At 36.6% G+C, this 18,306-nt stretch overlaps 1 protein-coding gene across 1 annotated transcript; it reads right to left on the bottom strand.

The window, feature by feature from the left end:
* Positions 1-15,960: 15,960 nt before the first annotated feature.
* Positions 15,961-17,834, bottom strand: LOC120293744 (putative UPF0481 protein At3g02645). Its single transcript, XM_039313468.1, has 4 exons — positions 17,628-17,834; positions 16,676-16,996; positions 16,107-16,623; positions 15,961-15,995 (listed from the first exon to the last, which is right to left on the bottom strand). The coding sequence occupies exons 1-4, from the start codon at positions 17,832-17,834 to the stop codon at positions 15,961-15,963; spliced, it is 1,080 nt and encodes a 359-aa protein (XP_039169402.1).
* Between the last annotated feature and the right edge of the window lie 472 nt (positions 17,835-18,306).

Below are 18,306 nucleotides of genomic sequence, written 5' to 3'. Positions count from 1 at the left end.
AGAATTTCTCACAAATCGATTTATGGTGGTGCACAAGACAAGTTATACTCATCTTGTGTTAAATTCAAAAGCTTTTATCAGCTTCATATGGAGAAAATTTGATTCTAGCAAAAAGATATATTAAAACTCAAATCAAAATCAAACTAGTATGACGGAGTCAATTTTATAAGTTAAAGTAAATATTTGTGCTGTTGGGGAGAGAATCACCATCAAAGGAAGAAATCAAAATGCACATCAAAACCTCCCTTTTTAATTCCACAACCTTCTTAAATGCCTAAGAAAAGTGAGATTTTTCTTCCCAATTCAAAACCAAAACAAGCAAAACCCCTATAGTAAGAAACTCAAGATGACAAAAAGTGTTTAGGTATGTGCCATGAAAAAGGTGGGAATTGAATTGCATGGTTGCTATCCACATATTGAATTGAGTGCATTTAAGGTGTTTTGGTATGGGCTTCACGAATTTGACGTGATAATAGATATATAAGTTTTACTTTTGGGATAATCCAAATTTCTTACTTGAGATCTCCTTTTTAATACCCAACACCCTTCTTCTGTATGTACATATCATATAGCAAAAATAAATAAATAAAAATAATATTTCACAAAGAGTGATTTTCCAATAATATATAGATATGCTCAGTTAACTCATGACAATAAGAGAATTTCTCACAAATCGATTATTGGTGGTGCACAAGACAAGTTATACTCATCTTGTGTCAAATTCAAAAGCTTTTATCAGCTTCATATGGAGAAAATTTTATTCTAGCAAAAAGATATATTAAAACTCAAATCAAAATCAAACTAGTATGACGGAGTCAATTTTATGAGTTGAAGTAAATATTCATGCTGTCGAGGAGAGAATCACCATCAAAGGAAGAAATCAAAATGCACATCGAAACCTCCCTTTTTAATTCCACAACATTCTAAAATGCCTAAGAAAAGTTAGATTTTTCTCGCCAATTCAAAACCAGAACAAGCAAAACCCCTATAGTAAGAAACCCAAGATGACAATCCCCCAAAAAGAAAAAAGAAAAAGAAACTCTACAAGGGACAAAAAGAAAACAAATCCAATTCACAATTGGGCAAGGCCATTGTGAGCTTGCAGTGGCTGGTGGTGGGGGCTCTGTGGAAATGGCCATTAACACCACCTAATATTTTTCGATACCTAACATGCCTGTCTTTATATGCTCTTAATTGCCTCAACCACCCTAGCTAGCTTTTATTAAATCTTAAATTGGGTTGGGTCACCTTTCGAGTCAGTACTAGATTTTTCTATTCAACTTGTTATCTACTTAATGAGAGGGAAGTGGTCCTAGTCCAAATTCTGAAATTAATAAGACATATTTGGAGATAAAGAAGTATGACAACTTTTAAATTTTTCTTGAAAATACTTTTTCTCCATTTTCTTTTCTTCTTTTAATTTTCGCGTTTGTTTCAATAAATCTCTCTCTCTCTCTCTCTCTCTCTCTCTCTCCCACATCTGCAGTACTTCTTTATGTTCTTTCCTGTCACCTTTTATTCCCATATATAAAAAGATCAAAGGAAGTGTGAACTCAAAAGATCACATTGAATTTGCGCACAATTCGAATTTTGTAATTATTGGTTCAAAGCTTTTATATATTATTACTTCTTACCAAAAAAAAAAAAAAACAGAATATTTGCATTGAACTCGACTTAGAATGATGTCTCTCATTCATATGTTACATGTCAATGGCCTGTACTTATAATATCAATGAAATAGAGCTTACAGAACACTTTGATATAAATGAGAAAACAAATTTTAAAGTGTCCCTATTTAATCGAACATAATTTTCACATATGAAACATTATAAATTCCTTTAATTTCATTCAGAACGATACTATTTGGAAGGAGATGATTGGATTGGATCAGCGGAAACATCAGAATCTTTGTAGGAAGGCTCTGGCGTGTTTTACCATTCTGAGGAGCAATTCAATCGCAATCATACAGGAGATGATCGTACCCTTCTATAGCTGGCAGATTATGAAGTCCTTAATTCTAACCACTGAAAATTGACATGTGGGTCATTGCAATACTGAGCACAGGATGAGCTCATCTAATAATTGTTGTCATATGTCATGCTTCCATTTTCTTGGGCTTATGATAGCTGAATGATGTTCCTAAATAATGAAATTCAAGGTTAGTTTTGGGTTTAGAGGAAGTGACAATCTCATAAATTTTTGAAGATGTTCACTACAAGTGTTGAAAATTCGATGTGACAGGACACTTATGATGAAATTTTTTAAAATGTTTATAAAACTCAAGCAATCAATTAAAAAGTATGACATTCGTGATAATATTAATAGAAGTCATGACATACAAGTTATAGTACTCAAGTGTACAAAAGTTATGATACTTGTGAGATTCTTATCCCATAAATGAGAAATCAAGTTAAGTCGAGAAGGTTTGGGAGAGCCCGTTACGTAGCCATCTCATAAGAGAGTTATATGCGACCATTTAGCAATTGGTTAAATAACCCAGGATTGATCTCAGGAGCTGCGACAAAGAGTTTCCACGATTTTAGAAGGCCAAAGAATTTCAAAACAGGTAAAATCTTTTATGCCTATAGTGTTTCTCTTTGAGTTTCAGCATTGACATATCCCTATTTGTATAGATCAACAACGAGATTTATTAAGATATTTAGGGGAGCATCGTGCATGATAAGGCATTCATGTCATTTCGAAAGGATTAAACGAGCCTGCCCAAACGTGCCTCCTGATTACCTCAATAACCCGAGCCAATTTTGATTCTTAAAAACGGTTGGGCTACTAGAGCACAAGTTAAACCTCCGAAAACTTTGTAGGCCCGTCAGATGGTCCGCTTTGATATTCACTTTTTTCCTTCTCCCACTGTTTTCCAAAATCATATTACGTAATGACTAATTTAGTCCTTTTACTAATAGAGTTTTTCAATTCTGCTTCTCAATTTTTTCGATGCAATTAAGTCCTCTCTAATATGCTTGATTTATACAATCAAACCTTCCAATCATCAACATATGGTGAGCTTTTAAGAAAAAAAGGAATCTTTTCTTTGAAATATACTTGTCCATGCAGATTTAATATCAAAATATCTGTATGTCACCATAAAAATGTTTAAGATCCGATGACATATAAAAAAACTTTTTGAGAGAGAGAGAGAGAGCATCAATTAATAATATGTAGGAAAAGATGTGAAAAATTCCAGTTGGATTAAAAAATGTTGTAGTGCTCGGAACATTCAAAATATATTTTCCGTTATCGTGGTTTTAGGAAAATGATTCAATTAAGAACAAATTAATAAACATTTGTGCACAGTTGATTATGTATAATGGCTATGAAACATGTATCACCGTAATAATTATTGTTGGAGATTCATACACTCCAAGATTACGTATTGTTAAAGTAGTAAGTTAAAAATCTACTGAGTTGAGTTTCTCCCTGCATTTGGTAACTTTCACGAAAAGTTTCGGTGGATTCAAAATATTTTTTCTGACTAGTCTTTATAATGGACACTGATTTCCTTATTTATGTACTGGAATACTAAATGTCTTAGTAACCCATTGCAATGTCTACTTTGGAATCATATAATTGAGCCATTTGTCTCTTTCTAATTTGAACAGCTCGTGCTCAATTTCAACGTAGTGTTTTTAACCCAATGTTATCATTGCTTTTAACCTTAGTTAAATATTTTTATCCCTTCGTAACTCATGTAAGTTTTCAAAGTACATCCTCTCTTGATTGTATGAAGCCTTTAGGATAACTTAGCTTCAAAAATCCCAATTTGTTCTTGCTTAGAGAAAAAGATCATCCGTCACTCCTCTTCTATTATCACTTTCAAATCTTTTGAGTAAAAGAAAAAAAATTCTATACTTGTGTTATCGTTGCTTCAAAATTCATCTTTCAAGAGTTCACATGGTGAATTCTTGGGCTTTATTCTCTTCTATTAAACTAGTTTTGTTAAAAGGTTGAGAACTGTTAATCTTTGTTTTTGTTTATTTTACCTTGAAGGGGATTAAGGCTCTGAGTTGTCCAAGTCTTTGTTCAAGATAAGTGAAACTCTAACGCTTAAGTTAGGTCGATATATTTATTACTTTTGATTTGATCGTTTGATGATGTTAATGGAGTTCTAATGTTAATCCCGAGTGCGATCAAGCTTTGATAAAGACATATTGAAATATTATGTTTACTTGATAAAAATTGATAACTATTTTCGGCATAGAAAGTGTGTGATCGACTCCCCAAAAGCCTTGGTTGTATTTTGGGTGAGATAAGTGTAAACATTTGGAATTTGGACTTGAAAAAATATTACGAGATTTTGATTCAGATTAAGTGTCAACTGACAAGTCATTTTACCAGTTTTGGTCATTCAATTGATTTCTGAGCAATTTTTCAATTTTGAAAGTCATTGGTTTTTGATAAATCACCGTTCTTGACCAATTGTCAGTTCTCTTACTAATTCACAAATTCTAGTGTTTTTGCCGATTTTGATAATCCAATCAACTTTCTAGGTAAATCGATTTCCTGATCAACTCACCGATTGTTATCCATTTCTATGTGTCAAACTTCAAGCAGTCGATTTAGAAGAAGTTGACTTCTGACCAAGGTTGCCCATTTCAAATTGTCGATTTCAACCAAAACTGTCTAGTTCTAAGGTTGTCAATTTGTGGATTAAGACATCAATTTCAGAGTTGTTGGTTCTTAAGTGTTCATTTCTGTTGGAGAAATCTTCTTGAAGTGTTTTGAAGGCGACAAAACGTTTCCATCAGTCTAGTCGAAAGTTTGCAGACTACGATATTTAAAGTCGAAGACCTCCGGACAGCTAGACTCAAGACTCAAAGTCTATCCTCATTGTGGTTTCTAATCCGTTAAAGAAAGGTTATCCGTAACTGGATGTTTCATTAAGGATATGACCTTATCGTTGGAGAAGATATCTTGGCTGGAAAAGACATAACATAATTCTTTGATTAATCGAGATTGACTCGAAGATTAAGGATCTGATGCTTGCCTAAATACTCTTGGAAGGTTCTACTTATGGAAACCGAGATCCTGATTGCATGGGCGAACATGATTGATGGGCTATCGACACGTTCCTTTAATAGCTCGAATAATCTTCTTAATTGATTCCTTCCAACGGGTAGATTGGAGGAATTCCTTTAGTAAATGCCAACGGGTATGATGGCATAAAGGAGTATATAAGGAAGTCGTTCTAAGTTGTTCAAGGTGTGCACGATAGAAGAATTCCAAAGTCTGAAGTTCTTTTTGTATAGACAATTCCTTTGAGCGAAACTTTGTATACAAAATAGAGTCTATATTTGTGAGAAACCTTGAGGAGGTGTGGTAAAACATCTACACTATGGAATCAAGGAAAAGCTGTGCTATAACTTCTCTTTTGTTAATAGTGAAATCCAGTCGGTGGGCTGTCAGTGCGGAAGAGTGGACGTAGGCTTGAAATAAGCCGAACCACTATAAACCTTGTGTTCAATTTTCTCTTCCTTACTCTCTTTACTATGATCGTACTTCATTTTGTTAATCAATAGAGACCTTCTTTTCTATCGGTTGCCTAGAATCGCTTCTGTATCTCGATAAATTGTTTGTGCACCTATTCACTCCCCTCTAGGTGGTTATACTAGTTATATCAATTGGTATCAGAGCTTGTGTACTCACTTTGTTTGAAGTGTTTTACTTCAGAGTTAAAGATCCATGGCTAGTATGTTGGCTCCAGGGCTAGTAGAAGGGCAAAGCAATACCAGACCGCCTTACTTTGATGGAAAGGACTACAACATATGGAAAAACAAGATGAAGGCGTTCCTAAGATCAAAAGATCCTCTGGAATGGGATGTTGTAGAAAAAGGAATCATTCCTAAAGCTGCACCTGTCTCAGAAAGAGGAAAAGACACTTTTGAGTCTAGCGAAATGACTCAAGAAGAGATAATCAAGAGACAAGCTCTTGATGCAAAAGCAATCTATTCTTTATATTGTGCTTTATCACCTACTGAATATAACAGAATATCTTCTTGTGATATAGCCAAAGAAGTCTAGGATAGATTACACATTACTTACGAAGGAACCGATCAAGTGAAAGAGACTAGAATCAACATTCTTCTCGGTCAATATGAAGCCTTCAGAATGAAATCAGGAGAATCTATAACTGACATGTTTAGTCGTTTTATAGATATCGTAAATGGTCTTGAAAATCAAGGTCAACCAATTTCTGATCCCATGAAGGTAAACAAACTACTGCGTGGACTCTCCAAGGATTAGAATCACATAAAGACCTCAATCAGAGAGACCCAAAGAATCATGCCACTATCTGTTGATGAATTGGTTGGAACTCTTCAGTCTTATGAAGTGGAACGAATCAATGAAGACGAAGACCCTAAAGGTAAGAAATCCATTGCATTAAAATCCAATGATGATTCTGATGCTGCAGATTCTAAAGACGATATGGACGATGAGGAGCTTTCTCTCATGATAAGAAGATTTAGAAAGCTGAACAGAAAAGGGAGAAGATTCAATTCAAGAAAACAAAGTTTTCAAAAAGCAACCGACTAAGTCTGTAGAAGATGATGAATCAAATAAAGATGTAGTCTGCTTTGAATGTAAGAAAAAAGGGGCACATCAGACCCAACTGTCCTCTTCTGAGAAAGAAGAAAGGAAAAGCCGAAAGGTATCGAAAGGCTCTTAAAGCAGAAACTTGGAGTGATACAGAATGTGAAGAAAGTGATGATGATTATGCCAACATATGTCGATGGCACAATCGGATTCGAGATTCAAACTCGAGACAGACTCAAATTTAGACACCGAATTTGAGGTAAGTAACTTCAAAATCCCTATTAAAGTTTCTAAATACATTGATGAGTTGTGTTTTAGTCTTAAGACTTCTCTTAAAAGGATTTCTGAACTTAAAAAGGAAAATTCTGCCTTAAAACAACAAGAAAATATTTTGAAAGAAAAGGTGAAATGTTTAGATGTGAATGTTTCTTCTCTTAGAGAAAGTGAAGATAATATTTCAAAAGAAAATGCATTCTTGAAAAATGATATCTCAAATATTTCCAAAAGATTTTTGATAGGATCTGAGAAACTAGAAAAAATACTTTATGTTTAAAGACCTTATTTCAATAAATCTGGTTTAGGAATGACTGCTGAAACCATTCCTTTAATTGATTTTCCTAAAGTGAAAGAAAGAATCAAACAAAGACCCACAAGAAATACTTACAAAAATCATTTTGAAAGGACCTTTGTAAAACCAATAGGTCGCAATGCTCTTAAATGTTCGAAATACAAAAGTGCAGATTATTTTGAAAAAGAATGTCCTATAGTTTGGAGACCTGTCAATAAAGTTTGGGCAAAAACCGCATATCAGACTAACTCAAAAGGACCCAAGAAAATATGGGTAGCAAAGAAAGCTTGAGTCTCTTTTTAAATGCAGGTCACTATCAAGAGAAAGGTGAAATGGTACCTGGATAGTGGATGCTCGAGACACATGACAGGAGATTCAAATTGCTTCATAAAGCTTGTTCAAGTGAATGGTGGAAGAATCTCATTTGGAGGAAACAGCAAAGGAAAAATTGTGGGATTTGGAACTGTGAAGATTGGAAACCTCACAATAAGTAATGTTTCTTTAGTTGAAGGACTCAACTACAATCTACTCAGTGTCAGTCAGCTATGTGATACCGGTTTCAAAATCTACTTTCAAGAGGGTATATGTTCGGGAACCAAGAAAGACTCTACTCGGTCATTTATGGGACGAAGACATGGAAATATCTACCTCTTGGATGTGAAACCGAGATGAATCGCAATGTTTAATTTCAATCCAAGACGAAGCAAGTTTATGGCATAGAAAGCTTAGGCACATCTATGAAACAGATAGCCAAAATTTCATCAAAGAAGCTTGTTCGTGGTCTACCCAAGTTATCATATCAAAAGTCTGACCTATGTACACCATGCATATTGGGAAAACAGATAAGAAATTCCTTTAAACCAATAAATCAAGTTTCCACTAATCGTGTACTGCAGCTTCTACATATGGATCTCTTTGGACCAACAAGAACACAGAGTATTGGAGGTAAGAAATATTGCCTAGTAATCGTGGATGACTACTCACGATTCACTTGGGTGTATTTCCTGGCAAGTAAGTCTAAAACCTTCTCTTACTTTGAAAAATTTGCTAAAAATGTTCAAAACGAAAAAGGATATGTTATTTCAAGTATAAGAACAGATCATGGAGGTGAATTTGAAAATCAAGATTTTACAAGGTTTTGTGATGAATCTGGTTTTCAGCATTTGTTCTTCTCTCCGTATACTCCAAAACAAAATGGAGTTGTGGAAAGAAAGAATAGATCGCTTCAAGAAATGGCTAGAACTATTCTAATTGAAAGTAACATCTCCTCACGTTTTTGAGCTGAAGCAGTTTTTACAGCATGTTATATTATTAACAGAGTTTTTCTAAGGCCTATTCTAGAAAAAAAAAACCCTATGAATTATTCAAAGAAAATAAGCCTATTGTTTCATATTTTCATGTATTTGGATGCAAATGTTTTATACTGAAAAATGCAAATGATCGAGTTGGTAAGTTTGAAGAAAAGTCAGATGAAGGCATCTTCCTTGGATACTCAATCACAAGCAAAGCGTACAGAGTCTACAACAAAAAGACTCAAACCGTGGAAGAATCAATGAATGTAAAATTCCAGGATTCGATACAAAATGAATCTATTCAGACTCATCTTGAAGATCCAGAACCTGCTCCAGACTCTACAAAGTCTAAAAAAACAGCTTAGACTTTGAAGGACCAGCAGCAACAAAGCGTTGAAGATTCAAGTGAAGGAAGTGATCATCATTCGACAAATCAACCAGAACCGGAAGCATAAGTCCGGTCATCCCAAAGATCTTATAATTGGCAACATTAATGAAGGAATTCGCACTAGATCCAAAAGGCGCGAAGAGTCTAGTCTTTGTGGCTCTTATTTCGAAATATAACCCAAAAGCATAGATGAAGCTTTATCGATGAAAGCTGGATTGAAGCTATGCAAGAAGAGCTCAGGCAATTCAGTATCAATGATGTCTGGGAATTGACTCCAAAAACCAAAAGGTAAATCAGTTATTAGAGCTAAATGGGTTTTCAGAAACAAGATGGACGAGAAAGGAAAGGTCATAAGAAACAAAGCAAGACTCGTGGCCAAGGGATACACGCAAGAAGAAGTGATAGACTATGACGAGACTTATGCACCAGTAGCAAGGTTAGAAGCAATTCGTTTATTACTTGCATTTGCTTGTCATAAAAATTTCAGGTTATTCCAAATGGATGTCAAAAGTGCCTTCCTTAATGGATTCATCCATGAGGAATTCTATGTGGAACAACCACCTGGGTTTGAAGACCCAAGGAAACCAGACTCAGTATTCAGACTCAAAAATGCCTTATATGGCTTAAAACAAGCTCCTCGAGCTTGGTACGACAGGCTGAGTAATTTTTTAATCCAAAACGGTTTTGTGAAAGGTAAAGTAGACACTACTTTATTTATTAAAAGAGAAAGAAAAAGTTTTGTGCTAGTTCAAATATATGTCGATGATATTATATTCGGATCTCCTAATGAAAGTATGTGCAAGAAATTCTCTAAGACTATGCATGATGAATTTGAAATGAGCATGATGGGTGAATTAACCTTCTTTCTCGGGCTTCAAGTGAAACAACTGAAGGAAGGAACTTTTATTCATCAAGAAAAATATGCTAATGATCTCGTCAAAAATTTTGGTCGAACAATTGCAAGAAGGCTGAAATACCAATGTCAAGTTCCTTGAATATAGACAAAGATGAAGAAGGAAAGAAAGTCGACCGAAGCTATACGGGGAGTATCATTGGCTCACTTCTTTATCTTACTGCTTCTAGACTTGACATTTTGTTTAGTGTTTGCATTTGTGCCAGATTTCAAGCAGATCCTAAAGAATCTCATTTAAATGCTACAAAGCGTATTATTAAATACATTGCTTCTACTTCAAGCATCGGTCTATGGTATCCTAAAAGAGGAGACTTTACTCTTCTTGGATACTCAGACACAGATCTAGCCGGTTGCAGAGTTGATAGAAAGAGCACCTCGGCACCGTTTTGTCAACTACTTGGAGGTAGGACAGTATCTTGGTTTTCAAGAAAGCAGAGTACAGTAGCTCTCTCTACAACAGAAGCAGAGTATGTAGCTCTTGGGAGTTGCTGTTCACAAATTCTCTGGATAAAACAACAGCTAAGAGACTTTGAAATTGAAGATTCATGCATGGAGATCAATTGCGACAACACCAGCGCTATCAATCTCACTAAAAATCCAATTCTTCACTCAAGAGCAAAGCATATAGAGATTCGACATCACTTCATTAGAGATCATGTTCAAAATGGAGAAGTTTCGATTCAATTTGTTGATTCAAAGAATCAACTGGCGGATATATTCACAAAGCCTTTGGAGAAAAATCAATTTGAAACCATTCGTTCCAGACTCAACATTTTGAGGTATCAGGAAATCAAAGTCTAAAGACTTTCAGACTCAGTCATACAAGACCTTGACTGTAAGTAATTCTCTCTCTCTCAAATCTTATCTTGAAGAGGTACGATCGTCAGACTTGTGTTTAATTATTGATATATTTAATCGACGTAATTGTTACATCGTTCCCTTTCAAAAAGAAAGTTATTTTTTGAAATGATTATTTTTGCGGAAAAATGACAGTTATTTTGAAAATGCATCTTTTTATTTTCCTTAGTGATGGTTTGTATACCTCCCTTTTTAACCAATCGTGCATTGTTGATTTCCCTTCACTTTACTCTCAAAAACCCTAGAAAGCATCGATCTTCCATTCCCGTTTTCTTCCCTTGTTTAATCTTCGAAAAAGTTGTCATCTTTCTTGGAAAAGTCAAGTAAGGAATCTTCCAAAAACTGAGAAAGATGTCGTCTTCAAGAAAGTCTTCGAGAATCGCAAGCAGGGGACCACGGCGAATGAGTGAGGGGCCTACGCACTTTGATCTCACCGAAGAAGAAGTGTCTCCAGATCAGCAGCAGAGCCCACAACATTCTCAGCAGCGTCACTCTCCTCCATCTAGTCCTCAAGGGTTGAACATCAACATGAGAAAGAAATCATCAAGGATGCGAGATCCAAGAAGAACTCAAAAGCCCGCTTTTATTTATAATTTGTATTGTGCTTTAAAAGGGACTCATACTCCTTTGAAGTATATCGATGATTTTCTTAAAGACAAAGGGTATGGAAATGAATATATCTTTTTGCAAAAAATGGAAAGTTTGGGAATTGCTCGTAGAGGGGTGGCTAAAGAAACCCTTGCAAATATCTCAAGCGATCCTCATGATTGGGGAGTTAATCCTGTAGATGGGAATGATGATGATAAACTGTACAGCCAATTTCAACCGAGAATAGGTGTTGCGGTTGAAAATCAAGGAAAAATGGGAGACTTGTTCAGATCAAAGGAACAAAATGATTTGTACTCAAAATTGCTGAAGTGTGGGGTGATAAACCCTAGGAGTGTGGATTTTGATTTTCCGGATGCTGTGAATATGAACTTGAGGGAAAAGTTTGGTTATCTTCAACTTGAAAAGTTTTGCTCCGACACTACAGAGGCCTATGCTGAACTAACCGCATATTTCTATTCAAATCTTAGCTTCTTGGATGCGAATAGATTCTCTTTCAGCGTCAAAGATCAATACTTTGTTGTGGATATGGATATGCTAGCAGATGTTTTAGGAGTTGAAAGAGGAAGATATCAACCGATCAAAGTTTCTATAGCTCGTGCTACATTGGAACTTGTTAAGGACAGGAGAACAGAGGAAAAGATTTCCTACTTAAGAATGGATGTGTTCAACATCTTGCTTCACAAGATTGTGATCAATTGCCTCCGACCGAAATCAACTTCCAAGACTGATGTTTCAAGTTCAGAGGCAAAGCTAATGTATGCCATCCTCAATGGGAAAAGGTTTTCTCTTCCTCACACTGTTATGTTCCACATGTATAGAGCCATGATGAAGGACAGAGGTCAACTTCCTTACCCAAGTCTTGTGACGAAGTTATTTAGACATCTGAATATTCAACCTCCGCAAATCTTTTGTGTTCAATCGTGCGATCATATGGTGGTAGGACTGAAAATGGTGACCAAAATGCGTCGAAAGAATTGAACAAGGCGTTGGAGAAATTCAAGGAGAAGACTCCGGTCAAAGCTCATCAACCCTCTTCTTCATCAAAACGGAAAGGAAAGGAGCCCTTAGTTGCTTCAAGAACGAAAAAAAAAAAAAAGAGCTCTTATTGTTGAAGATGAAGATGATGATGAAAACCTCACCATTTCTGCAATAGCTTTGAAGAATTTAAGTCGTCCTGTTCCAGAGAAAGAATCGGAACAAATTAAGAAAGCATCAGAAGAAAAGAAATAGAGAAGAAAGGAGAAGAAGAAAGAGAAGCTGAAAAGGAAAGAGCTGAGAAAGAAGAAGAAGAGAAAAGAGAAGAAGGAGAACCCGAGGAACACTCTTCTCCACCTGAAGGCATGGAAACGGGGGAGATCAAGAGAAAAGAGGGAAGTCCTCATATCCTGATGCAAGTGAGGGCGTCAGTCGCTCTCCTGCAGACCCAGAGAACATTTATGCCTCTCAATTTCCAAAGGAAGGTCATGAAGTTTCATTGCCAAACTTGTGAGATTACGCTGATCTACCATCATCTGCATTTACTCCATCAAATAGGGCCGAAGTAAGTACTCGGACCGATAATGCAGCAGATTTTCGCATAATTATGGATATTCTCTTAGAGATGCGAGGACAAATCTATGCTCTGGGATGCGAGGTTCAAACCTTGCAAAATGCGGGTCAAGTTTCTTCATGTTCATTGAATGATCAGATCCAAGCCCTCTCTGTTCAGATTCAAGCTAATGCCAAGGGTCAGGAGATTGCTCAACTGAAAGAAGACTTGAAAAGGCTGGAAGGCATTGTTCAGTCTATGGGAGATTTCCAGCTTGTCCGTGTTCCAAAGCAATCCTGACTTTATTCCATCTCAACCTTTTTAATGCTGACAAAAAGGGGGAAAGATGCAAGATTTGAATTTTAACTTTTAATCGTGTGGTTTGTTGAATTGTTTTAATGTTTGACTTTGCTTTTGTGTCTGGATGAGAACTGAACTAGACCTGGACTTGACTGCTTCTATTAACTACTATTGATATCTTATGGATGGCTTTATTGCATACTATACTAACCTATTTTATGTGGTTGCAGATTCTAGTGTTATTCATTTAGCCATTTATCTCTATAAGATATGCATATGTGTTTGAGAAATGTTTTGCAGGTCAAAGTTGTCCAAATCTGCAAGAAAGTTTTGTCACCATCAAAAATGGGGAGATTGTTGGAGAAATTTTCTTGAAGTGTTTTGAAGTTGACAAAACGTTTCCATCAGTCTAGTCCGAAAGTTTGCAGACTACGATATTTAAAGTCGAAGACCTCCAGGACAGCCGGACTCAAGACTCAAAGTCTATCCTCATTGACAGTTTCTAATCCGTTAAAGAAATGTTATCCAGAACTTGATGTTTCATTAAGGATATGACCTTATCGACTAGAGAAGATATCTTGACTGGAAAAGACATAACGGAATTCTTTGATTGATCGAGATTGACTCAAAGATTAAGGATCCAATGATTGCCTAAATACTCTTGGAAGGTTCTACTTATGGAAACCGAGATCCTGATTGTATGGGCGAACAGGATTGATGGGCTATCGACACGTTCCTTTAATAGCTCGAATAATCTTCTTAATTGATTCCGTCCAACGGGTAGATTGGAGAAATTCCTTTAGTAAATGCCAACGGGTATGATGACGTAAATGAGTATATAAGGAAGTCGTTCTAAGTTGTTCAAAGTGTGCGCGATAGAAGAATTCCAAAGTCTGAAGTTCTTTTTGTATAGACAATTCCTTTGAGCAAAACTTTGTATACAAAATAGAGTCTATATTTGTGAGAAACCTTGAGGAGGTGTGGTAGAACATCTACACTATGGAATCAAGGAAAAGCTGTGCTGTAACTTCTCTTTTGTTCATAGTGAAATCCAGCCAGTGGGCTGTCAGTGCGAAAGAGTGGACGTAGGCTTGAAATAAGCCGAACCACTATAAACCTTGTGTTCAATTTTCTCTTCCTTACTCTCTTTACTATGATCGTACTTCATTTTGTTAATCAATAGAGATCTTCCTTTCTATCGGTTGCCTAGAATCGCTTCTGTATCTCGATAAATTGTTTGTGCACCTATTTACCCCCTCTCTAGGTGGTTATACTAACTATATCAATTTCGAGTTGTCGATTTGCAAGTATCGATTTTTAAGTTACTGATCACGTACTCATTGCTTCAAGTTAAATGATGATGGCTTAGCAAGAAAAAGAATGAGGATGCATGTGTTGAAGTGCATATAATTATTTGTTAATGATTAATTGAATGAGAAATGACAAATTATTCATATGCATGTGGTAATTGTTATGTTATAATGATATGTATGTCATTGATGCCGCATGATAAAGAACTTTGTATTGGCCCACTCGCCACAAAGTGAATTCTCTTGTATGAGTATGTGTATGAGACTTTGGAGTTAGCTAGATATTCTACTGTTTGAGATGGTTCTACAAGGTTGAGAGGATGTGAAGTCCTATGATGACATGGCTTGTATAACCTTTGGTATGATGTTAAGAAATGGCAATCATCACGCGCATGTATGGTTGTATATTTATTATCGTCGATATAGAAGACACCCGTTATGGATGGGCTAAGAGGTGTGTCAAATGGGTAAGTATTGATTTCATCCCCCATGAGTTAATGGTGACGATGAAATGACAATCGTTATGCAAATGTACAGTTGTGTGTTTATCACCATTGATATAGAAGACACCTTTGATGGATGGGCTAAGAGGTGTGGCAAATGGGTATGTATGATTTCATCCTCTATGAAATGGGTCCTAGCTAATGACAAGTAGGAGTTAGAAACTCACTTGATGGACTAGTACACGGTATCTATGCATCATGAAATAATATGCTATTTGTTTGTAGTTGAGTGAATAACCTTATGCAATGTTTTTAATGGTTTCCCATGAGCATATTACTTCTACATTAGTCATACATGGTTATTTTGTACTTATCTTGAACTCATGTTGTTTGTCGATACCAAGTTGAGTGGTAAGATAATTTTTTTAATTTAGACTTAAGGATTTAATTTACTGAGCTTTAACTCTCCCCTTTATTTTTACAAACATTTTAGATGGACCTCTCATTGCCACTGCTTTTTGGAGCTCCAACGTATTTCGGTTATGAATATTAAGATGTGCTTGTACTTGAATCATTTGAATTTCGTTATCCCAGACTTAGTTCAAATAATTCAGTTAGGCTTAAAACCCCCTTGCTTTAGTCCATTAACTCCAATGCAATATTATTTGGGCTTAATTAAAATGCTTCTAATATATATATGCAATTTAAGTAATATTTTTTTTTTTTGGAGTGGTGTTGACCCCTAATTTGTCTATGTAATGAATATCAAATTGGGTCGTTAAAATTTAAGTGTCAATGACAAGCTAACTATTCAAACCCTTCAACTTAGGAAACCTGCCCTAACTAGAGAGATATTCTCAACGTTCTTTAAACATAATTAGCAGTTTGCTGTCAGCTTATTTCTTCGATCTAGGATTCTATAATGGAGGTCTAGAACATTAATATCTTTAGCTCTTTTTATTTCAGGAAGGATGTTGGAAGTTTCAAAATATTTTTTTATCAGTCATAAAAGTATGTTCTCTGTGTTAATGATTGATTGCTTGATGACCGGAAAATATATAGATGACTCTGAAATTTGAAGCCGATGGGGAAGAGAGATGTCTTTGAAGGCCATCTTTGTTGTTCACTTAAATTCACTGCAACTCGTTAAAATTTTAATCAAGAATTGGTGCGTTGGAAGATTCCATTTGCCTAAAACTTGATCATCCTTCACACGATTGGACAAAAATGAAGAAGTCTGAAACAATAGAATTATAATATGATAATGATAAATAAACAGCCAAATGTCCATCATTCGGTATATTTAAAGTGGGAAATGAACATGACTGGAAAGGGAAAATTATTGTACAGAGAGGCAAAGAGTGGGTTCTGAGCACTAAATATATGGTCTGAATTATAGCGAGGGCGCAGAGGAAGATGGCGGCCATGAAAGACCATAAAGCCCAAGGACCTCTGAAGTAGGTCTCGATGAAATTAGACCTCCACTTGTTCCAGGGCTTATTGCAGTACTCGTTGACCTTATTGCAGACGGCAATGAGACTGTTGTTGGGTTCAATTGTTGTGTACTTGGCCAGCAAGTGGAACAGCTCCATGGTTTCCTTGTCGTCCCCCAGGACAGTCAGGACTATGCCCAAGTTGTAAAGAAGTGCGACGTCGCACTCATTGTCGATGATGTAGTCCATGAAGTAGATGTTGGACGTGACCTCGTTCCTGGTCCTGACGTGGAAGCGCTCAAATGCAATGAGGCTGAGGAACATGGACTCAGTTGCTTCTTCCACCACGATCTCAGGGAGGCTCAGGACCCCGCCAGCAAAGGAGATGTCTGTGAGGCTGCCGGTCTTGCTCTTCTTGAACCAGATCCCATGCTTGACGAGCTCAGTGGCCGACCAGACTAACAGAAGGCCCTCGCACCCCCACCTTGTCCAGCTTCGGCTTCTCACGGAGAAGTAGGCTCTTCCTGACAACGTCCAGGACATTCAGGCATTTGCCTTTATTTGCGGTGTCCTTGCTAGCGGAGCAGTAATTGAGGATGAGCTTGCTGATGTACACGTCATCCTGAGTTGTTGGTGCGAAGTCACTGCGTTTGAATGTGAGATTGTTGTCGTATCGATAGTAAAGAAGGAATTTCCGATAATAGTAATCAAATTCTCGGTTGATCTTGAACCATGCATCCGACAGGATTGGAGCATTCGATTTGATGGATCCCCTGTGAGGTCCATTTGTCATCAACAAGATGTACTGTTAGGTGAACATGACTGCAAAATCTAAAACACTAAGGGGCGCATTTCGTAATGTTTCTGTTCAAAACTGTTCAGAGAACAGAAATAGAAAAAAAATATTTTTGTTCCGAGGAACAATTTTTGACCAGAAAAATGCGTTTAGTAAACTTGTTCCGGGAATAAAAATGAATTGAAACACGTTTGGTAAATTTATATTCTTTTTTTTTGTTTCTTTTAATTTTTTAATATTTTTATTTCATTTTTCATTTTTTCCTTTCTTTTTATTTTTCTTCTTTCGGCCGGTCGGCGATCTCGCCTAGCCACGGCAAGGCTCGCTAGCCCCCAGCAAGGCCGAGCCTCGTCGACCTCGGCGAGGCCGAGCGTCGCCGACCCTCGACGGCATCGCCGGCCAAAGAAGAAAAGAAGAAGAAAAGAGGAGAGAGAAGAAAAGAAGAAAAAAGTATTTCTAGAGCAAGAAACAATTTTCTTTTGTTTCTCATTTCTATTCTTTTTGTGTTCCGGGAACAAAAAATTTGATTTTGAACAAAAACGCAAACAACCGCATTTCTATTTTTTTTTGTTCCTAGGAACAAAAAAGAAATTTTCTGTTCATAAACAAAAAAAAAGAACGAAAACATGCAGGCCCTAACCTTCTTGCCATCATCCTCGACGGCAACTAGCCAATCCAGCACTAGCACTCGCAGCTGGTTCTCCAGCATCAGCATGTCTGGCCATATGTATGGCATGATGTAAAGCATCCTGCGGGTGTGAAATATAGGGTCATCCGGCTCATAGTCGTCCTCCTCCTGTGTCGCGGTCCTCAGGATCTCAAGCATGAGGCAGCCATCAGGGATCATCAGCTTCAGGAACCAGTCCCCTATGCCCTCTCGGCCGACCTCCTTCTACTCCAGGTCCAGTACGTAGTAGCTCTCCCCGTGGTCCCGCGCCACTTCCCTCAGGGACTCGAGGAAGGGATTGAGAGGCTTCTCAGACCGTCTGAGGAATTGGAGAAGTGTGTGGCGGTACGGAGGTGGATCTTGCCTATTTTTTTTTATTAAGTTATTTTATTTTTTTGGGAACTATAATCTTATTCTTTGGCCGGAGAATAATATCCACTATTTTAAAAGTAGCAACCGAGTTCTTCGTATATTTCTTATTGTTTAAATATTATTACTTTGATTTGTTTCTTTAATGATTCGAGATAATTGGAATCTTGTTTGAATATTTCCTCAACAAAATTTGATCATGACCTACTTTGGAAAATGTATTTCTATATAATAAAAAAATGGGAAATCTATTGAGTAATTCTCCAATTTTGAAGATGGAAAC

The sequence above is a fragment of the Eucalyptus grandis genome, chromosome 5, assembly GCF_016545825.1.
Source record: "Eucalyptus grandis isolate ANBG69807.140 chromosome 5, ASM1654582v1, whole genome shotgun sequence".
NCBI classification, from domain to species: Eukaryota; Viridiplantae; Streptophyta; class Magnoliopsida; order Myrtales; family Myrtaceae; genus Eucalyptus; species Eucalyptus grandis.
Note: the sequence above shows the minus strand (reverse complement) of the source record. Positions and strands in the feature narration are given on the sequence as shown.